At 41.0% G+C, this 17,904-nt stretch overlaps 1 protein-coding gene across 1 annotated transcript; it reads left to right on the top strand.

Annotated features, from left to right (window-relative positions):
- Nucleotides 1-11,357, top strand: dctn2 (dynactin 2 (p50)). Its single transcript, XM_084022654.1, has 14 exons — nucleotides 1-214; nucleotides 552-620; nucleotides 4,028-4,124; nucleotides 4,677-4,738; nucleotides 4,888-4,986; nucleotides 5,941-6,101; nucleotides 6,347-6,500; nucleotides 6,734-6,799; nucleotides 7,046-7,084; nucleotides 7,310-7,387; nucleotides 7,912-7,983; nucleotides 8,913-9,015; nucleotides 10,029-10,120; nucleotides 10,521-11,357. The coding sequence occupies exons 1-14, from the start codon at nucleotides 179-181 to the stop codon at nucleotides 10,605-10,607; spliced, it is 1,215 nt and encodes a 404-aa protein (XP_083878780.1). The 5' UTR covers nucleotides 1-178; the 3' UTR covers nucleotides 10,608-11,357.
- Nucleotides 11,358-17,904: the final 6,547 nt, after the last annotated feature.

The following is a 17,904-nucleotide window of genomic DNA, read 5'->3' on the forward strand; positions in this document are numbered from 1 at the left end:
GTCAAATCAAGCTAGCGCAGAACGACCACATCAGCCTCCGCCGGCTGAGAGATTGCTGGCTCATCTGTCGTTAGCTTTTGTTGCAACTCGATTCGGTTCATCTGTAATTTACACGTTTTAAGAACTGATATTGCATTCTGTGGTGGATTGTTGGTCTCATCGTTGCTCCCCGCTGAAAATGGCTGATCCCAAATACGCAAACTTGCCAGGAATTGTAAGTGGCTAATGCTAGCGGACAGATTAGCTAGATGGCTACATGGCAAAGCTAGCTCCGAGATGTGACAGCTAAGTTAGCTTAACGTGTCCGCTGTTTGTGCTCTTTCGCCTGCCTTTTGTTTGCAACTCTCTATACGAGTAGCGTTAAGACTTGTTGATTCTTAGTTGCTAAATGTCAATTTAACGTTAAAGTGTATGTCTTGTGATACAAGCCACCGGAGAGGAAGGGCTAGCAAGTTACGTGTTGTTGAATGGGCCGGGGCGTTGGCCAGGAAAACGACAATAAACGGGATATGTCATCGTTTCACGTATTGTTTACCTGATTGTTTTATTAGGCCTTTAATGAGCCGGACATCTACGAGACCGGTGACCTTCCAGAAGATGACCAGGCTCAGTTCGAGTCGGTAAGTGGACGATTTGTATTCACCGGATTTGTCGGTCTACAGACTCTTTGATTCGCTGCATTATTAAGCTAACCCTAACTAACGTTAGTTAACAAGGGAGACAACTTAATTCCTTCACTGGGATGAATGTGCAAATATTCCTGTCACCCAACCACGCAACAACTTGTATGACATATTGTGGAATTTTAATTAAAATGTGTCCTTACTAATAATGTAGGGCAAAATAAATGTGTTATATAGTACCAATAGTTGTAACCGTTAAGACTTCCTGGTTTTGCCTGTGCTTTGTGAAACATTTCAAATTCATATGGAAAAGCTCATGGGTCTAAAAGAAAAAAATAAGTATATTTTGTTCATATTTCATTCAAAATGCCCAGATGTCATTTTCAGGTTACTGTCGAACTTTATCTGCCACCTTTTATGCATATTAATTCATATCTGTTATATTTTTTTACGTGAGAGAAGTGAGCAAGGAAAACAAGTATGAAATAGTTCAAAAGCATAACATAAAAAACTCCCATAAAGCACTATTATATGTGAAAATGTCAGGGAACAAAGTGGATATTTCTAACTATATGTCATGAAGAAGGTCTTGTGACTCACAGACGCGTCTGTTCTCGATGCCCTCCAACCATAACATGAAGCAGAGTTGGTAGTCGGTGCTATTGCTGAGCACTTTGTTAACAGTTGAGGGATGCTGGTCTGACATTGCTTTTAAACACGTCTGGACGGATTACTGACCAGCTGAGTGTATCCTAATTGGCATTTTCCCTTCCATGTTTCCACATTCGTTCCTCCCATACCCTTGTCCTTGTTTTTGACTCTCCCCACCCACCCTGGGACCCTAGTTTGTACAAGTAAGACTGGCACCGTTTCACTCTCAGTGAGCTTAATTCCATGCTTTTAATGCATGTTTTTTTTTTAATCTCATATCCACTTTTCCTTCCTCTACCTCTAACTGATTGGGATGAAATGAGAAATGGATTCATGGAGCCTTTTTGTGCTCTGTAATCCATCACTTTTGGATTGTTTTTGAAGTGTAAGGAATCAATTATTTTCCTCCTTCTCGTGTTGCTCAAGGAAATAATGATGTCGATGGTCTTCAGCAGCACTTTATTTGGAAACGTGTGGGTCGTTGGGTTTTAGATATTTCTCTTTCTTTAACCTGTCATCATGTTCTAACAGTTGCTTTCTGCCTAACAACACTATTTTGACTAACTGGATGTTTTAAGGGGCCCCTATAGACTGTGATAACACCTAGAAGGTTCACTTGGATAGAATGGATATAGCATAATAACACTTGTATTGGACTCGTCATTATCAAATTGGAAACCTGTCAGATTGTTGGGTGAATCCTAGCATTAATGATAAATGCAATCAGAAACGTACATCAACTGGCCCAATCTATCTGTCTCAGGTTTTGAATATGCACCCAAACAACAAAACAAACTTTCCTCAAACGCCCTTTATGTCACCTGTCTGTTCATGCCTATAACTTTACTAAAGTATGATGTGTAGACCAGTGTATTCATGTAGGGATGCATTGGATTGGTATTTACTTGCCTTATTAAGTGGTTTAGGTGTTGGCCATCGGTTCACTGAATGACAGTTTCTTTGTCATTATAAAATGATGTGTCTCGGCTGTTGATCTATTAATTTGATCACGGCCGACAGCGAGCTCAGTTTTAAGTACGACACACTTTGTTACTTTACAAAAGAAAATAATTGAATCAGCCTCTCCCTATTCGCATGCCATAGTCTGTTTTTGTAGGTTTTAGGTCGTAGCAGAAGTCAAATTGAGAATTTGGTCCTAAATCTCTGACACTGTCGGACCTTTTGAGACTCCAGTGTCTCACATTGCGATCTAAGACCACCAGATATCATTACATTTGGACAGGCCAGAATCACACTGTTTATAGGGGCCTTAACTTGGACAAACTTCATTAACAGCTTCGGTTTAGTACAGCTAAATTCATATCGGATGAACAGCATGTTATTAAGCAATGACTTACCCTGATGAATGATTCATGATAGAGTACAATTTCTGTAACATAATGTGTTCAAGGGTTTTTAGGCCTTTTATGTTTCTCAACTTGTTTAAAGCACCCTAAAACCACCCGTTGCCCTTCATTGTGACTTTTTTTTATTTTTAAAACACCACAACCCCCTTGTGTCCATGGCATAATGTTGTGGGACCTATGATGCCCTCCACGAGAGCATACGGTCGCACTGCATTATAAAGTGCAGTATGGTACCAAAGGAGAAAGTAACTAGTTGGTCTTAATGGGCTGTCTTGCCCCAAACTGGGGAAGAGAGAAAGAACTGTAGACTTCATAAGCAGTCTGAGCAGCGTGTCTCCAGGGTTTCTAACAGAAACTCTCAGAACACTGCTTTCTTTCTTATCTTTCCCCGACCTTGGCCAACTGTTCCCGTTGAGTGCATGGCATGTGATAACCACATTAATCTGTGTTGTCTCTCTCTCTCTCTCTTTCTCTCTCTCCCCCCCAACTTTTTTCTCTCCCTCTGCTCTTCCACTACTTTCTCTAACTCTCTTTGGAATCCCAAGGAGCTGGTAAGAGCCTGACTAACTCTCCTCCTCCCCCTTCCTCTTCTTCCTCCTCCCGACATCTATGTAACTGTCTTGTGTTGTGTGTGTGTGTGTGTGTGTTGTTAGTCTGTTTTAAATCCGAATGTGTACGTGAGCCCGGACTCATGTCGTCTACCTGTGTGTCAGTGGTGTTTTAATCTTAACGGTAGTTCATCATAATTGATCACTTGGAAGTTTTGATCAAATGATGCACGTTGTTATTTATTTATTTATTTTTGTGCTCCCTCAGAATCACTAATCAAACATTTAGAATCAAAGTGTTCTTGACTTCCAGCTTTTCATTCACATAACATTGTTTCTGTTTTAACATGGTAGATTTATACCATATAGATGACACATTAATATAATAAATTAAAACCTTCCAAAGATGGTCTTGAGAGTCTGCAATCAGTAAAACTGTGGCTTTGATATACATGATGTTGCACATTTATCTCCTGCCTGCTGGTACTCTAAATTATGTTGTAATAATCTGGTTCTGGACAGCCCCAAATTATGGCTGTGAAGTTATTGTAGATTTTCATGATTCATGACTACAATGGCTTTTATTTTCTGTGGGTGTCCAACCTTTGTATGCAATAATACACTCGTTGACTCCACCACATAATTTATTACTTTTTTATAAATCATATTTCGGGGCAGTGATCAATAACGTATTTCAATTCTACGTTGGGCTTTGAGACTTTTGGCTCACTGGCTCAGTAAGCCAAAAATCATTTTTAAGTCTTTGCTGTCTGTGTAGTCTACAAGTATTCTTTGTTTACGCTCGTCTGACTTTTATTTCCTGGTGTCTGAATGACAGGAGGAGCTCTGCAGTGACAGCGTGGAGAGGATCGTGGTCAACCCCAACGCAGCCTACGACAAGTTCAAAGACAAGCATGTCAACACCAAGGGGCTCGGTCAGTCCACTCTTAACTTATCTTTTCTTCATCGGAATTTATTAATTGTAGTAAGATTTTAAGGAAAACTGAAGGGTGACATCAATTTAAGTACTGATATACTGTTCGTCACAATAAATTAAAAATGAAACTATTATAACGGTATTGCTTTATACAGAAGTTTATTCGCTTGCCCTTATTCATATTAATTAGGGGGGACTAAATAATGGAAAGTCCTGTCAATTTTACCAGTAATCATCTTAATTATTAAGTATGCAAAACAAAATGACTGTCTGTTTAGACAATATACAGTATTTACTCTTAATGGATAGAGAAATACAGATTACCCTTAATGCAAGACATGCAACTTTGCAATATCCAGAATTGGCAGACAAAGACGGGTGCATCAATATGTCGCCCTTCTGTTCCAGGTGTAATAAAACAAGTCTGGCTTTTTGTTGATTTCACCCCGCATCTTGCTCTGGCTCAGACTGGGCTTCATACTGACAAACAGTCTGCTTTTTCTGTCTCTTTCTCTTGATTTCCCTCAACCCATGCGTCTCCTTTTCACAGATTTCTCAGACAGAATCAGTAGAAGCAGAAGAGTTGGCTATGAGTCCGGAGAATTTGAAATTGTGAGTGCATTCTGCTCAGCGGCGATTAATTGCTTCACTTTTAAGAATTAACACCGTAATGATTTTTGTCTTTTTGTCTGCACTCGGTGTACTAGACTTGCTGTTGTGTAATATTCATACAGTTTCTCTGCTCTCTGGTCTTTGTTTAGCTTGGAGAGGGCTGCGGCGTGAAGGAGACGCCCCAGCAGAAGTACCAGCGCCTGGTGAATGAGATCCAGGAACTCACTCAGGAGGTGGATGCCATCCAGGTGAACTGAACACACATGCACTCAAGCACACCTAGGACTTGGAAAGGGATGGTAGACTGGGATTATTACACTTTTATCTTGCCAAGACTTTCCCCTAGTCTGCTTTGAGAACATGTGATCGTGTTTTTATTCAGGGGAGGGCAACCTTTTAGTTTCAGAGGTGGAATTTGCATGTCCAAGTCTCACTTTTTTAATGGAGACCTGCGCTTTTTATGGCGTGTGTCCACAGAAGCCTTCAGTTCACCTTGAATATCAGTTGATTAAAACTCCAATTAAGCCGTGGGTGTCGTTAACTTGGATGCACACAGAGCAGGGTCTGCTGTTCTATGGGTCTAACACCAAATTCAATGGGTTTTCACTCATGAAGGTCATGCTGGCAGAATATGCAACCTGCTTCTCTTCCTTGATTACTGGCTTTATTATGTGTAAGCTTTCATCAGGGTGAATGTAGTGAATGGAAAAAGTCAGCTGCTGCCTGCATAGGCATAGTTTGACGATATTGAACTTAAGTTATCATATAGGGATCACACCAGAAATCTGAGCTTGCATGTCCAAAATTTTTACTGACAATTTAAGATGATTATGTTTTGCATTGTTATGGTTTCTGGCATGTTTTTTGCCCCTTCATAATGGTGGCTGTTTAGAATATCGGTCCATCAGGTAAAGCAGCACAAGCCTAATAGTTTCAAACAAAAATTTGATAGAGTCCCCCTATATTTATTTATTTTTTAACCCTTAAATGTATATCCCATGCAGCTTTAGCTACAGGTTAAAAATGACCAGAATATCTCTAATTTATCCCTTTTCTACTGAACTATAATATCAAAACCAATCAAATTGACATGCCTATATATTATATTTCCTTTGGAACACGTGTTCTCTTTGAGTGTTGGAACTGTCTGTGCCGTGTACAACTCTGTCACTCATTGAGCGTGACTGTCTGTCTGCTTCCAGTCTGCCACCAAAGAGACCAATGCAGAGGAGCGCCTGACCCCAGTGGTACTCGCCCAGCAGGCAGCCCAACTCAAACAGCAGCTGGTTTCTGCCCATCTTGATTCACTGCTGGGACCACAGGCACACATCAATCTGGCTGACCCAGATGGAGCGCTGGCCAGGTGAGCACAGGCGGAGGATGACGGGACAATAAAGCAAGGAGACAAGCATCTGGAACCTGAAATCTGATGCTGCAACCCATCAGACCCTGGCAGTGGGGGGGGGGGGTGATGAGGTTGTAGGCAGGGAAAGGATGGAGTGGGAAACGGAATAGAAGGAGTCAACAATGGATGGTTGCACGGCAACTCATGAAGCGGATAACAATATTGTTAATCCTTTTGTGTCTCTTTTCCCTTCCTTCCCGCAGACGTCTGCTCACCCAGCTGGAAGTGGCGAAGGGCAGCCGCGGCAGCACCGCAGGAGACGGCAAGCCGGCGGCATCGGCCAAAGGCCCAGACGGGGTTGTACTCTACGAGCTACACAGCAGACCGGAGCAGGAAAAATTCAATGAATCCGCCAAGGTAAAGTGGACTCGGAGGTGGAGGGAACGAATGGGACAAGTGCGCTCATAGAATCAGCAAACGTTGATCCGCTAGACGTGTTATTGTTTTCATTCTCGAGCGGAAGGTGAGAATATTTGATGGTAAACAAACGGGAGAAAAGGCAGGAAGGTGTGTGCGTGTGTGTGTGTTGTTTCTGGTGGGATGGTGGTGTCACAGCCAGCCATGTGTTGTCTTTTTTTCCGTCCCCGTAGATGGCGGAACTGGAGAAGCGTCTCGCTGAGCTGGAGATGGCTGTTGGCTCAGGATCAGACAAGCAGGTACACAAAGACTCGCACACAGCCTTTTATAGGCACATGCACATCCTCTCTCACGCTTTTCTTTTTCATTCACACTAATGCTGCTTACCTCATTCTTCTCCCTCAGTGGAATTTACATGCTCCTGTTGCTGCGTAACCATCCGCTTAGTGAAGCCGGAATAAAATCTTCCACTTGATTTATGTAAATGATGGCTTCATTGCTGCTTCCTCTAATTTATTGTCCCTCCTTTTGTGTTTATGTTGCAGGGACCTCTTAGTACTGGTGTACAAGGAGGCAGTTTGATGGTAAGAAGTCAACTTCTTTCTTTTGGAACGCATTGGAGTTTGTTTGTCTTCATAACTCTGTGTATCTGATGTGGAGCCGGAGAAGTGGGTCATACTTCAAAGATTAATGACATCAGTGCCTCCAAGTTTGTTTATTGCTGAAATGCCAGTAAGAGCAAGAACACACAGTTTGGTGCACGAGCTGTATATAACTTGTGTATGTGTGTATGTGGTTCTTTGAATCAGGCCACCATAGAGCTCCTGCAGGCGAGGGTCAGCGCACTGGACTCATCTACTCTGGATCAAGTGGAGGCCAGACTGCAGGTAACTGATCTATGTTTAGCATACTGCACGGGGTTAGTGATAGATAGACACTTAGATGTGTAAGTGTTACAATTTAATTACATTGTTGTTTTAAAAGAAATATGTAGTTTAGCTGTTTTATGGATATGTCGGTAATGGTGCACACAGCTAGCCTAGCAAACCCAAAGCTTATTAAAAACGTATATGAATATTGTGTATCTAACAAATGTTGAAATATAAAAGGAGACATAGATCAGAGCCTCTCCTCTGACTCTAGCTAATTGTTTTTCAGTCTACTCGATGTCAGTATGAGCAGTGCATTTACTCCGTGGTGAAATACTGTTAAATGTATTAACTTTTAAAATGTGCCAGGTTCTCCCTTCAATTTACTATAGTATTGACGATATTAGCGTCTATTATATATATTATTTCTAATGAATATTATCAACACTTGTTTGTTTTTTTTCCTGTAATGTATCTGAATGCCTATAAAACAGTACCTCTTGCACAAAATGACTACATTACTTGTTGTCCATCCCTTTCAGAGTGTCCTTGGGAAGATGAATGAGATTGCTAAACACAAAGCAGCGATTGAGGATGCTGAGACACAAAACAAGGTTTGTAGTTCCTGCACAGTTCACCATCGGCAGCGCTGCAGTAATTATCTCCGAAAACTTTCGCACAAAGTTACACAGCACTTTTAAGTTGGGAAAACTCTGCTGGCAGAGTCCTTCAATCGCAGTCGTCGTATAATTTACTAATCATTTTTCCACTTTAATCTTAGTGACAGGATATTAATTTGGAAAACCTTCACTGGCACTTGAGAGGCAGCCAGACTGAAGAGTAGCACCATGTGCTAGATTGAAATTTAGTGCTGTATTTAACCAACACTTGGCACCGCCTTAAAGCAATCCGAGCCAACCCCAAATTTTATCACCAGGGGTTTTGATAGTTTGTTACTTTTGAGTCTAATGAAAACTTTTTTCGGGTTTTAATATCCCATTCTGCTGAGACCTGCATGATTCCAGGCAACTTTTATTAATGCATCTTCGGCATTGACTGTTCTGGAATGCTGTGCATGTAAATGGCCAGTAGAGGGCAGTGCATGTTAATTATATTATGTTGCATGTGAAAGTCAAGCAAAGATGTATTTTTTTGGACATTCCTGTTTGATTCTTTGTAATGTTAATAGAATGTGTAACTTCACATGTGTGACATTACTTAAAAAAATAATAAATTAAATAATTTTAAATATAAAAAATAAAAATGTCCCAAAGCATGCGCTAATGTGAGATTATGTCTGATAAAGTCATTAAACCCAAAGATACAGCTGCTCAAGGAGAATTTCTAGCATACCACAATGTCCCAATGTTGAGTTTGAATGTTGGTGATACTGTTTATTATTATAATAAACGCTGGTATCGTTTACACTACAATAATTACTGCATCAGGAAACTTAGGTCACATCTGTGACTTTGGATGGAATAAACATGTTTTAGCTGGCAGGTTATATCTTGGTATTTAATGCATGTGTCTTACCTGTCAGGTGTCGCAGCTGTATGATGTGGTGCAGAAGTGGGATGCCATGTCCACTTCTGTACCTCAGGTGGTTCAGAGGCTCGTCGCTGTCAAGGAGTTGCACGAGCAAGGTAACGCACAGGAACTGTGTCCTCACAGATCTGTCAAAACCATGAGACAATGTTATTTGTTGAGGTTGTCGCTTCACCGCATAACATTATACGTGTTGAGTAATTGGTTCACATTGTAAATATTGTGATAATATTGCTCTCGGGGCAGAATTCAACTCGGTAAGGATCGTAGCGATGAGAACGTTGATAAGTTGTGTTCTTTGATGTGAGGGAAGAACCTTGAAATGACACCCGTGAGAGTTCAAGGAGAAGGATGTATGTAGGTTAGTGGGGTGGGGGGGGGAGGGGCATCAAACATTCGAAATATGTAGGATGTAGCTACCAAACATAACAGGGTGTGAACCGGGATCATGTTTCAGGCAGCATCTGTGCTGGGAAGTAAAACACGGCCCGACAGATTTGCATTTGCAATGGGAACGTCTGAGTGCGAGACAAAAGATGAAAACTAAGCGAAAATGGGATTCTAACGGATAATGGAATTAGCCTAAACCATGCCATACAATTATCACAAAGGGCAAAAAAAAAAATCACTGAAAGGGAGAATCAAAATGGTAATAGAATTAGACTAAATCTAGCAATACTGTTAAACACCCCCTCAGGGAGAAAGAGATGCATGATATTACATATCACATTACCATCTTTTTATTATTTAGCACATGAAAGCAGAACCTTGGCATTAATAGATTATATTGATAATTCATTTCTGGGAGCTGAAAGAGGTCATTTATCATCCCGGCTCTCTTTGCACCGATCCGTCACAGTCTGCAGTGGAAGGGTTCTCAGCTCAGTGGGGTTTAGCTGCTTCCCTCCTCATCTTTCTTCACCAATGTAGGAAAACAAGTGTTATCCATTACAGATTACATTCGTCTTCACTCTCCTTCACAAAGACAAAATCGCATTTTTTAAAAGTTTCTCTTTTTTTAACCACAGATTCGTAAATCAAAGAACTAATATTATATTTTACTGCTCGTTCCTCCCTCTCGCCTCCATCCAACCTCGCCGGTGTCTCGTAGCGATGCAGTTTGGCCAGCTGCTGACCCACCTGGACACCACTCAGCAGATGATCAACAACTCTCTGAAGGACAATAACACTCTGCTAACACAGGTAGGGGTCGGAGATTCACCAAACAATTCAGACAACATAAATCAATTAACAGCGTTCAGTGTGAACTACTTCAACCAGAGGAGCGTTGGAATTAACCAGACCAGAAATGCCTGCTTGTCTCAATCGTGGCTCCACACAAAGACTTTAAACAATGCAATGATTGCCATCACAGAAGCTAATCTCTTTATAGAGGTAATATATAGACTAAACTGCATCTTCTTCATGAATTTCTTGTCTACAGAAACTTTTTCACAGATTGAAAATGTTGGATTCATTAAACAATATCTTCATAAATTCATGATTGTTGAAACTTACTGCCTTTTTTTAACCTCTACTCCATATACACTTCCATTTCTTTTACCTCTTACCTAACGTGCCTTTTCCCTTTCTTCTCTCAAAGGTCCAACAGACAATGAAGGAAAACCTGGTGGCCGTAGAAGAGAACTTTTCTGCACTAGACCAGAGGATGAAGAAGCTCTCCAAATAAACAATGGCAGAGTTCCGATCGGTCCAGGAGAAGATAATTGAACATGGACACACATGTGGCCGGAGAGCACAGAGGAGAGATATCGAGGTTTAACGCTGTCCTTTCTGGCCATCCCTCTCTTGCGCTCTTCTACTTCGTCTCTGCCTTTTTTTTCACTAAGTGGAATGTTAGAAAGTTGGAAAAGATGGAATAGCAAACGAAACGAAAGGAGACTAAATGTTCTTGCCCACCCTCCTTTCCTCTTCCTTTCTCTTGCATCAAATTGACACCAACCGAAAAAACGCATTTGTCCACTCTAGCCACTGATTGCAGTTCCACGTTGAGCTTATTGAGTTTTAGACCGGATTGTTTTTATAATTATTAGTATTAAACATAGGAAATTCCTCCATTCCTTTTTGAAATGTGTACTGCATACTCTGGTCAAATTAAATGGATCGAAGTAATGTTGGGTTTGACGGATGACACGTTCTGACAGCTGTGTAAAGGAAAGAAAAGTAATTGCGATGTATTGTCTTCTAGTGTTGTAGCGGGGGCACGTTGGTGCAAGTGTCGGGGCCGAGTCACGGAAGGAAAGCTTGTAAATATGCCTGTGTACCTTATTGTTTCTTCACGCTCAGTCGCTTGTAACTATATTATTATGACTGAGACCAGACACCACGGACTAACTTTTAATCTGCTTTGCCTACGAGTCAATTGTATTGTCCATCTGTGGTCATGGAAACGGATCAATTAAAAAGTGCGATAAGCTTGCCTCCTTTTAATTTCATGAGATGATCGCTTTGTTAATAATCACATAAGCATTGAAATAGCTACATTACTTTGGTTGGATAGGAAATTTAAAAAATGAAATATTATACTGTATTAATAACACAAAATCACTAAACTTATTTGATTTAGTTTAAGTCATATTTGTATCATTTTGTAGAGCATGTGAACACGTCTTGTCTGAAACAATGGGGAAAATGAATTTTTTTGCGGATGATGCAAGGTTACCAATACTGAACAAGGAACATGCACAAACAAGTCCCTGGTGATGAGTCCATAACCTGTTGTCATTGCAAAATATAGCCATGATACTTTGTCACATAAATTACATTTTACACAGTTACACTTGAAAACCAAATCTGACCTCAATTAAATTCTAATCTGGTGATTTTAAGCATCTTAAAAGGAAAATCCTTTATTATTTATTATAAGGAATGATGCCCATTTATGGACACTGGGTGGCAGCATAGCATCTAATAAAAAAAAAAGTCAAACATTCTGCACTAATCCAGCTTTCAGAGATGCTACCAAATAGACTCCATAAGAGAAAATGATTCTGCCATATTTCATCATATTTCTGACCCATCAAATGTCCCTGTGGAGATAAGTCACACTCCTAAAATGTTCAATAAATATCAATCATGTTTGCATTGGTAATTGCAAAAAAAAAGAGAAACTTGACATTCTTGACCAACTGGATTTGAAGTGGTTAGGAAGAGTTAACTGTTTGTACATCACTGCCTACAATGGAAAAAATATATTCCAAAGTGGCTGACAACTTTTAAAGGGCCAACCATGAACGGCAACATCCCCAGTTGACATCCAGATAGGGGTCTTTACTGCTCATCAACCCCCAGACAGCAGATAAAGAGCATAACTAGGCCCAAACTATAATTATTAAGAAACAGTAGAAATATATATATACAACTGGTGGCCTGAAGGATCAAAATACAAACATTTAATTCCCTTTGTTAACACAACTAGTTGACAGCGGATGCACAGAGTATTAATATCACATTGGCAATTTGAATTACTCCATCATTTACAGTGTAAATTAACACAAACACTCAGGGAATTTCTCCGAGGTCAACCTCAAATCCAACCGGCATTAACGGCTTTACGAAAAGCCCGAGGCCAGATGACTGTATTAGTGACAGGTAGAGACGGGTTAACGCGTAGCAGGGCAAGGATCAGGTGTTTCTGATGAGTCATCCACACAGCAGCTCCTGCTAGTTAGCCACTGCTGTGAGCCACCACTATTAGATTAATAGGTAACAGGGTTGCAAATAGAAAAGTAGTCCAGAGGTCGGTTTCATCATAAAACATATTCCTGGATAAAAAGCCTTTTTTGAGACGTGTGTGCTTCTGGTTAATCAAACACAACATATGATAAGCCAGTGGAGTCCTCCTTTACTTTAGCCAAACATTATAGCTGCATATTGGTGCCTGTATTATTATTTTTTTCTTTTAGACAACGATTAACTGCTGACAGTTCAATGCTGTGCTGCTCGGACACGACATATCAAGTGTGACTTAGAGGGAACAAGATCTAGAGCTCCAACTTAGAAGGGGAATGTCCCAGATGAGCACAGAAACGTAGCGCCTATACTGTATATCATGTTAGACTGCATTTGTCCTTCTATTTTGGGTGCTGCTAGAGTGGGTCAGCCCCATCTGTTAAGACTCATTTATACACAATTGCAGTGTGAAGATTGCCAAGAGGTCAGCCACAAGTGCTGTTTAACGGCAAGCGTTACAAGTTGTACTTTAGACCCTTCCTCTCCATGTGGCGCCGAATAAGAGCAAAGCACAATGAATGGATGCAATTACAGTTTCAATTAAAAACAGACGATTTTAGCAGCGGGCATTAAATCCAAACACAAATGTTTTTGGAGGGCTTTTTAAGCTCCACTCATTCTTGACTCGACAGTGAAATTGCAGCTACTTATATATATGTCAGCAGCAGCCCACACCAGCCTTTCCTCCACCGGACAAAGTCAATATCTCCTCAGGCAGAGAGCAGCAGCACAGCGGAGGCTGCAGGGAGCACCAATTTCTCCCAAATCTGTTTCTGGTGCTGATATGGAGGGGGGGGGGGGGGGGGGGGGAACTTAGAGGATAGGAAGAAAAGGATGCCTGGAGTGTGCACCCCGCTGCCAGTATACCCACCTGTTTGGATCAGCTTTTTTTAAGTTTAATACCCAACAGTGTCTCGCTTGGGCTTCTGGTTTTATGCTTTTGCCTTTTTTTCCTCCAATATCTCATCTTCGACAAGTGCGTCGGTGCCGAAAGATCAAGGCACTGGTAACAGTTTAGATATTGATAATAGCAGATTCTTATTCATGAAGCGTACTCATATATTTAACATATTTAACTGTATCAATAACACTAGTATTTCCTCTATTTTGACAACTAATAGTAAAATAGAGGCAGAGATTAGAATACTCCAGAATTAGAAAACAAAAGACAATAAAATAAATAAATAAGCGACGGAGAAGAGAAAGCAAATCACACAGGGGGCCTCTGATTCAGTTTGTGAGTGTTTCCCTGAATGGACAGGTGAGGAGTCTGCGGTGAAAGCAGAGAGGAGGACCGTCAAAGTGGGCGGAGGTAAAACGGAGTAAAATAGGATGGAGACGGTTGTGGGGCAGAATGGGAGGCTCGTGGCGAATGAGGAAAAAGAGAAGGAGGCTGTGGTGTGAGGAGAGGTGAGACGTAAACAGGGTTTTAACGCTCTTAACAAGATCGTCTGCAAAGTCGTTCCCAAAGCTCCAAACGCAGAAATCTCAACAAGTGGACGTGACATCTAGGTGTTAAATCTGGAGAAGACGATACGGGATTGAGTGGATATGTTGGGAAAAAACAAACCTGACACTGTAGATATCGGCTTCACGTGAATGCTTGGACATCCTGCTTGTAGAGGAGATGATGGATGGGGGAACCTGCTGGGGAAATAAAATGCAAATGAGTTGATTAATGGGCATCAGGACAATAGAGAAGTGCAATATTAGCCTCAGCGGAGACGGGCATTGGCAAAAGAGATGAATGTAGTAACAATGGGGACCTAAATATTAAAGACAAAGCAATGTAAGTGATAACCGTTGGCAAAAAAATCCCATTTTTATTGCCTCGGCATCTCAGCCACGTATCACAGACACTTTCAAGTTTGACATTTCATTCCACGCACGCACGCAGATTTTTGTTTTTTTAATATACTTCTTTCCCAGTTTCCACCAGTAGGCCAGAATGTCTGATAAGGTGAGGAGGTCTATCTGCTGCTTGTCTGACTCCCAGAAAAAAAAAAGTGTTTAAACACACAATGAGAAAGCAAGAGAGAGAGAGAGAGAGAGAGAAAGAAAAGGATTTAGTGTTTCACCAGTACATGTTAACAGCTGTATCAGTTGGTCTCAGTGTTCAGAGAGGGGAAGGATTCCGACAGCTGCTGTGTGTGTGTGTGTGTGTGTGTGTGTGTGTGTGTGTGTGTGTGTGTGTGTGTGTGTGTGTGTGAGTGTGTGTGTGTGTGTGTGTGTGTGTGTGTGTGTGTGTGTGTGTGTGTGTGTGTGTGTGTGTGAGAGGGGGGGGACTGGGTGTGGAGCCTTGACCAAGGGCACAGGACGGAGAGAAGGGAGTGTGGTGGCTGGAAATTTCCCCAGACTCTTTCTGTCTGTAAAAACAAAAGAAAAATAATCAGAGAAAATTGGTTAAAAACTCCAAACTTCTTTTTTCCTCACCATTATTGATTGATAAATAAATTAGAATCTGCAATCTTTCTAAATGGATGTGGCAGCACGACAATGAGCAGGCAAATAAGGAGGAAAAAAGTAAATTAATATGAAATTTAAACATTAGAAAATGTGTTTTTTTCTTAGTCGTTAACATGGTGAAGGTGGTTTGTGTTCATACTAGATATACGTGTATATCATACTTTTGGTCTTATGTGGGCACAACTGGACTTTTGTTTTGCTTGTTTACAAATATATGATGTATAACATTTATGCAGGAATTATTCAGGTCTCCTAAAAAAAAATATAAATTAAAATGAAAAAGCATGAATTCAGACATTTATGACCAGGCAGACAAAAGGCGTAGACCACCACCACCAGCATCCGTGATGTCTAAATCTCATCTAGAAGCGGGTCCACATGACCACACAGTTGTCACTCTGTCAGCTCAGTGTCATAAGATAATAACATAAACAGAGGATGAATAATACATCTCATCTACAATGTAGGCATCCTGTACGTTTGAGTTGTTTGTTGTTGTTTTTCATTAAAAAAGGGTGTGAACTAAAAACACGACAAACAGGCAGACCGTCGTCGTCAGACTGCGTTGGGGAGCAGAAAGCCCCGATGTGGGGTTGTAAACAGTGTTTTCTAATGAATACAACGCAGACGACGGGACTGACAAAATAAACAGACGGCGGGGGGGAGGGAGGGAGGGAGGGGGGGGAGAGAAAGTGTGCTGAACTACTCAGCAACAGCCACTCAAGTCGTGACGCGTTCACGGTGCTTCCTGCAGCGCTTTAACCCGGGTCCTAGAGACAGTATTTGAGCTTTCTATTCGCTACTTGGCGCTGTTGCTATGGGGGCTGTGCACGTCGAGCCGTGCATGGAGCAAAAAAAAAACACACACACACACACACACACACACACACACACACACACACACACACACACACACACATAGTTGTGTGTGCTGAGTTTGGGATTAGGGCAGGAAAGTGTCAGGAGCGGGGCGAGGAGCCCGCATCAAGAGTGCAACATGATGAAACGTGGTTTTGTTTTGTTGTCACTTTATTTATTTATTTATTTATTGTTGTTGTCGCTGTTGTTTACCTTATTAATGTTCATCACCCAACACGAGAACAGGCGGTGACATGTGTTGTCTCGTCTCATGCGCTGACCTCGTTGAACTTTGTGGTTTTATCTCATCGCTGTACATTTTTTAAGGAAGTCGTTTTTAATCGTGTATGTGGAAGTCAACTCTACGTTTAATCTGGACTCCATCAGTGCAAACCTATAATATTCGTGAATGACTTTATGTTGACCATAACATCTTTCATTGGCTGTTTTGTGTGTCTGTGAATGTGACATAAAAGGACAACAAAGAGGCTGTAAGTGCAACTGCTTCTGTGGTAAATCTAACATTTCATTAGTGATGCTTTGAAACACAATGGCACTAATTAGTAAATGTATAGTGAATCAGTAATAGTAGTGTGGAGCTTAAAATAGTGAAAGACTGTGTGTCTACGTGCAAATGTGAGTAAAATTGATCTATAAGTGAGAATTATTCATAAATATATTTATATATATGTCATAAATACCATATTGTATAGCTTGTCTGTGTTTTTTAATAGTATTTTTGCATTTTATCACTTAATATCTATCATAACATGCCTATGAAATAGAGATTTAACTTTGTATGATAGTGATTTAATGGGGAAAATAAGCTAAATATATCAGAAATAACATATTATATATATTTTTTAAATAACACTAATTTTTTTTTTTTTTTTTTATATTTAAAGTTTTTTTTAATGGAGTAATGACAATAAAATAAAAAAAAACGAATGCTGAATTTCATCACCAACAGCTGAAAAACACGAGCGGACACCAGAAAGGGGGGCAGTCTGCTGCTGATCACACCCAGCGCCGCGCAGCTCGCGCCACAGACGCTCAACCGGCCAGCCGTGTTTTGATATCTCGCGGAGCTGCGGCAGAGCGCGCGGTATGAACTGAATGAGAACACGACACCACATGTGTGCTGCGAGTCTGTTTATCGGCACCTTACACAAATACCAGACAAATAAAAGACACGCGCGTCTTCCACAGTCACACTGGGTCCGGTAGAAAAGTCACTTCAGGGATTTCAACCGGTTATTATTTCCCCCCCTCGTGGATTATGTAGTCAAGGGGGCGTGTGCAATGTCATTCACCGACAAACTAAAGTCAAGCACCGATGATGAAAAGTCGGATAGGAAAACAAGCGGATGGCAATACAACGCACAAAGAGAAATAAAAATCAGCACAAAAAAAATGATAAATTAATACATTTTTTTTTTTTTTTTACTACGATCAAACAATTCTCGAGAAAATCGATTCAACTTTTATGTGTTCCGGAAACAAACAATTCTTCGACATTAGATATCCATGCATATATGTATATTTTTAGATTTTAGTTAAAGCCAACACTGTTTAATAAAACATGTTCTGATTCTTGCTGGTGTTATCCCCAGCTAGAAATTGGTTGCCAAGCATTGCATCATTCCTTTCATGTGACTCCCATACGCCCCAAATTCGTCCTGGCCGTCTTATGACTGCATCACAATTGCAGCTCGCACAAACTATACGGGCTAGAGAGAGAGGGAAGCGGCGGCTAAGGAGACGCCAGTGCCATGTTTCGGCTCACCCTATTGGATGTCGTCAAGGAAAAGATCTTAGCTCCGCCCTCCCGATTGGACCGCTGGAACGCCCGTCCCCCTCGTTCCCGTTAGGTTGCGCTGAAACTACCTTCCCGTGCATAGTTCGGTTGG

Source organism: Eutrigla gurnardus (genome assembly GCF_963514095.1).
Source record: "Eutrigla gurnardus genome assembly, chromosome: 2".
Taxonomy (NCBI): Eukaryota; Metazoa; Chordata; class Actinopteri; order Perciformes; family Triglidae; genus Eutrigla; species Eutrigla gurnardus.

Bases quoted from the DNA above. Each gene is read 5' to 3' on its own strand.
- dctn2 (XM_084022654.1), top strand. From the start codon at position 179: ATGGCTGATCCCAAATACGCAAACTTGCCAGGAATT. The intron at 6,102-6,346 runs GTGAGCACAGGC...TCCTTCCCGCAG, and splicing joins CCAGATGGAGCGCTGGCCAG to ACGTCTGCTCACCCAGCTGG. The intron at 6,800-7,045 runs GTACACAAAGAC...TTTATGTTGCAG, and splicing joins GCTCAGGATCAGACAAGCAG to GGACCTCTTAGTACTGGTGT.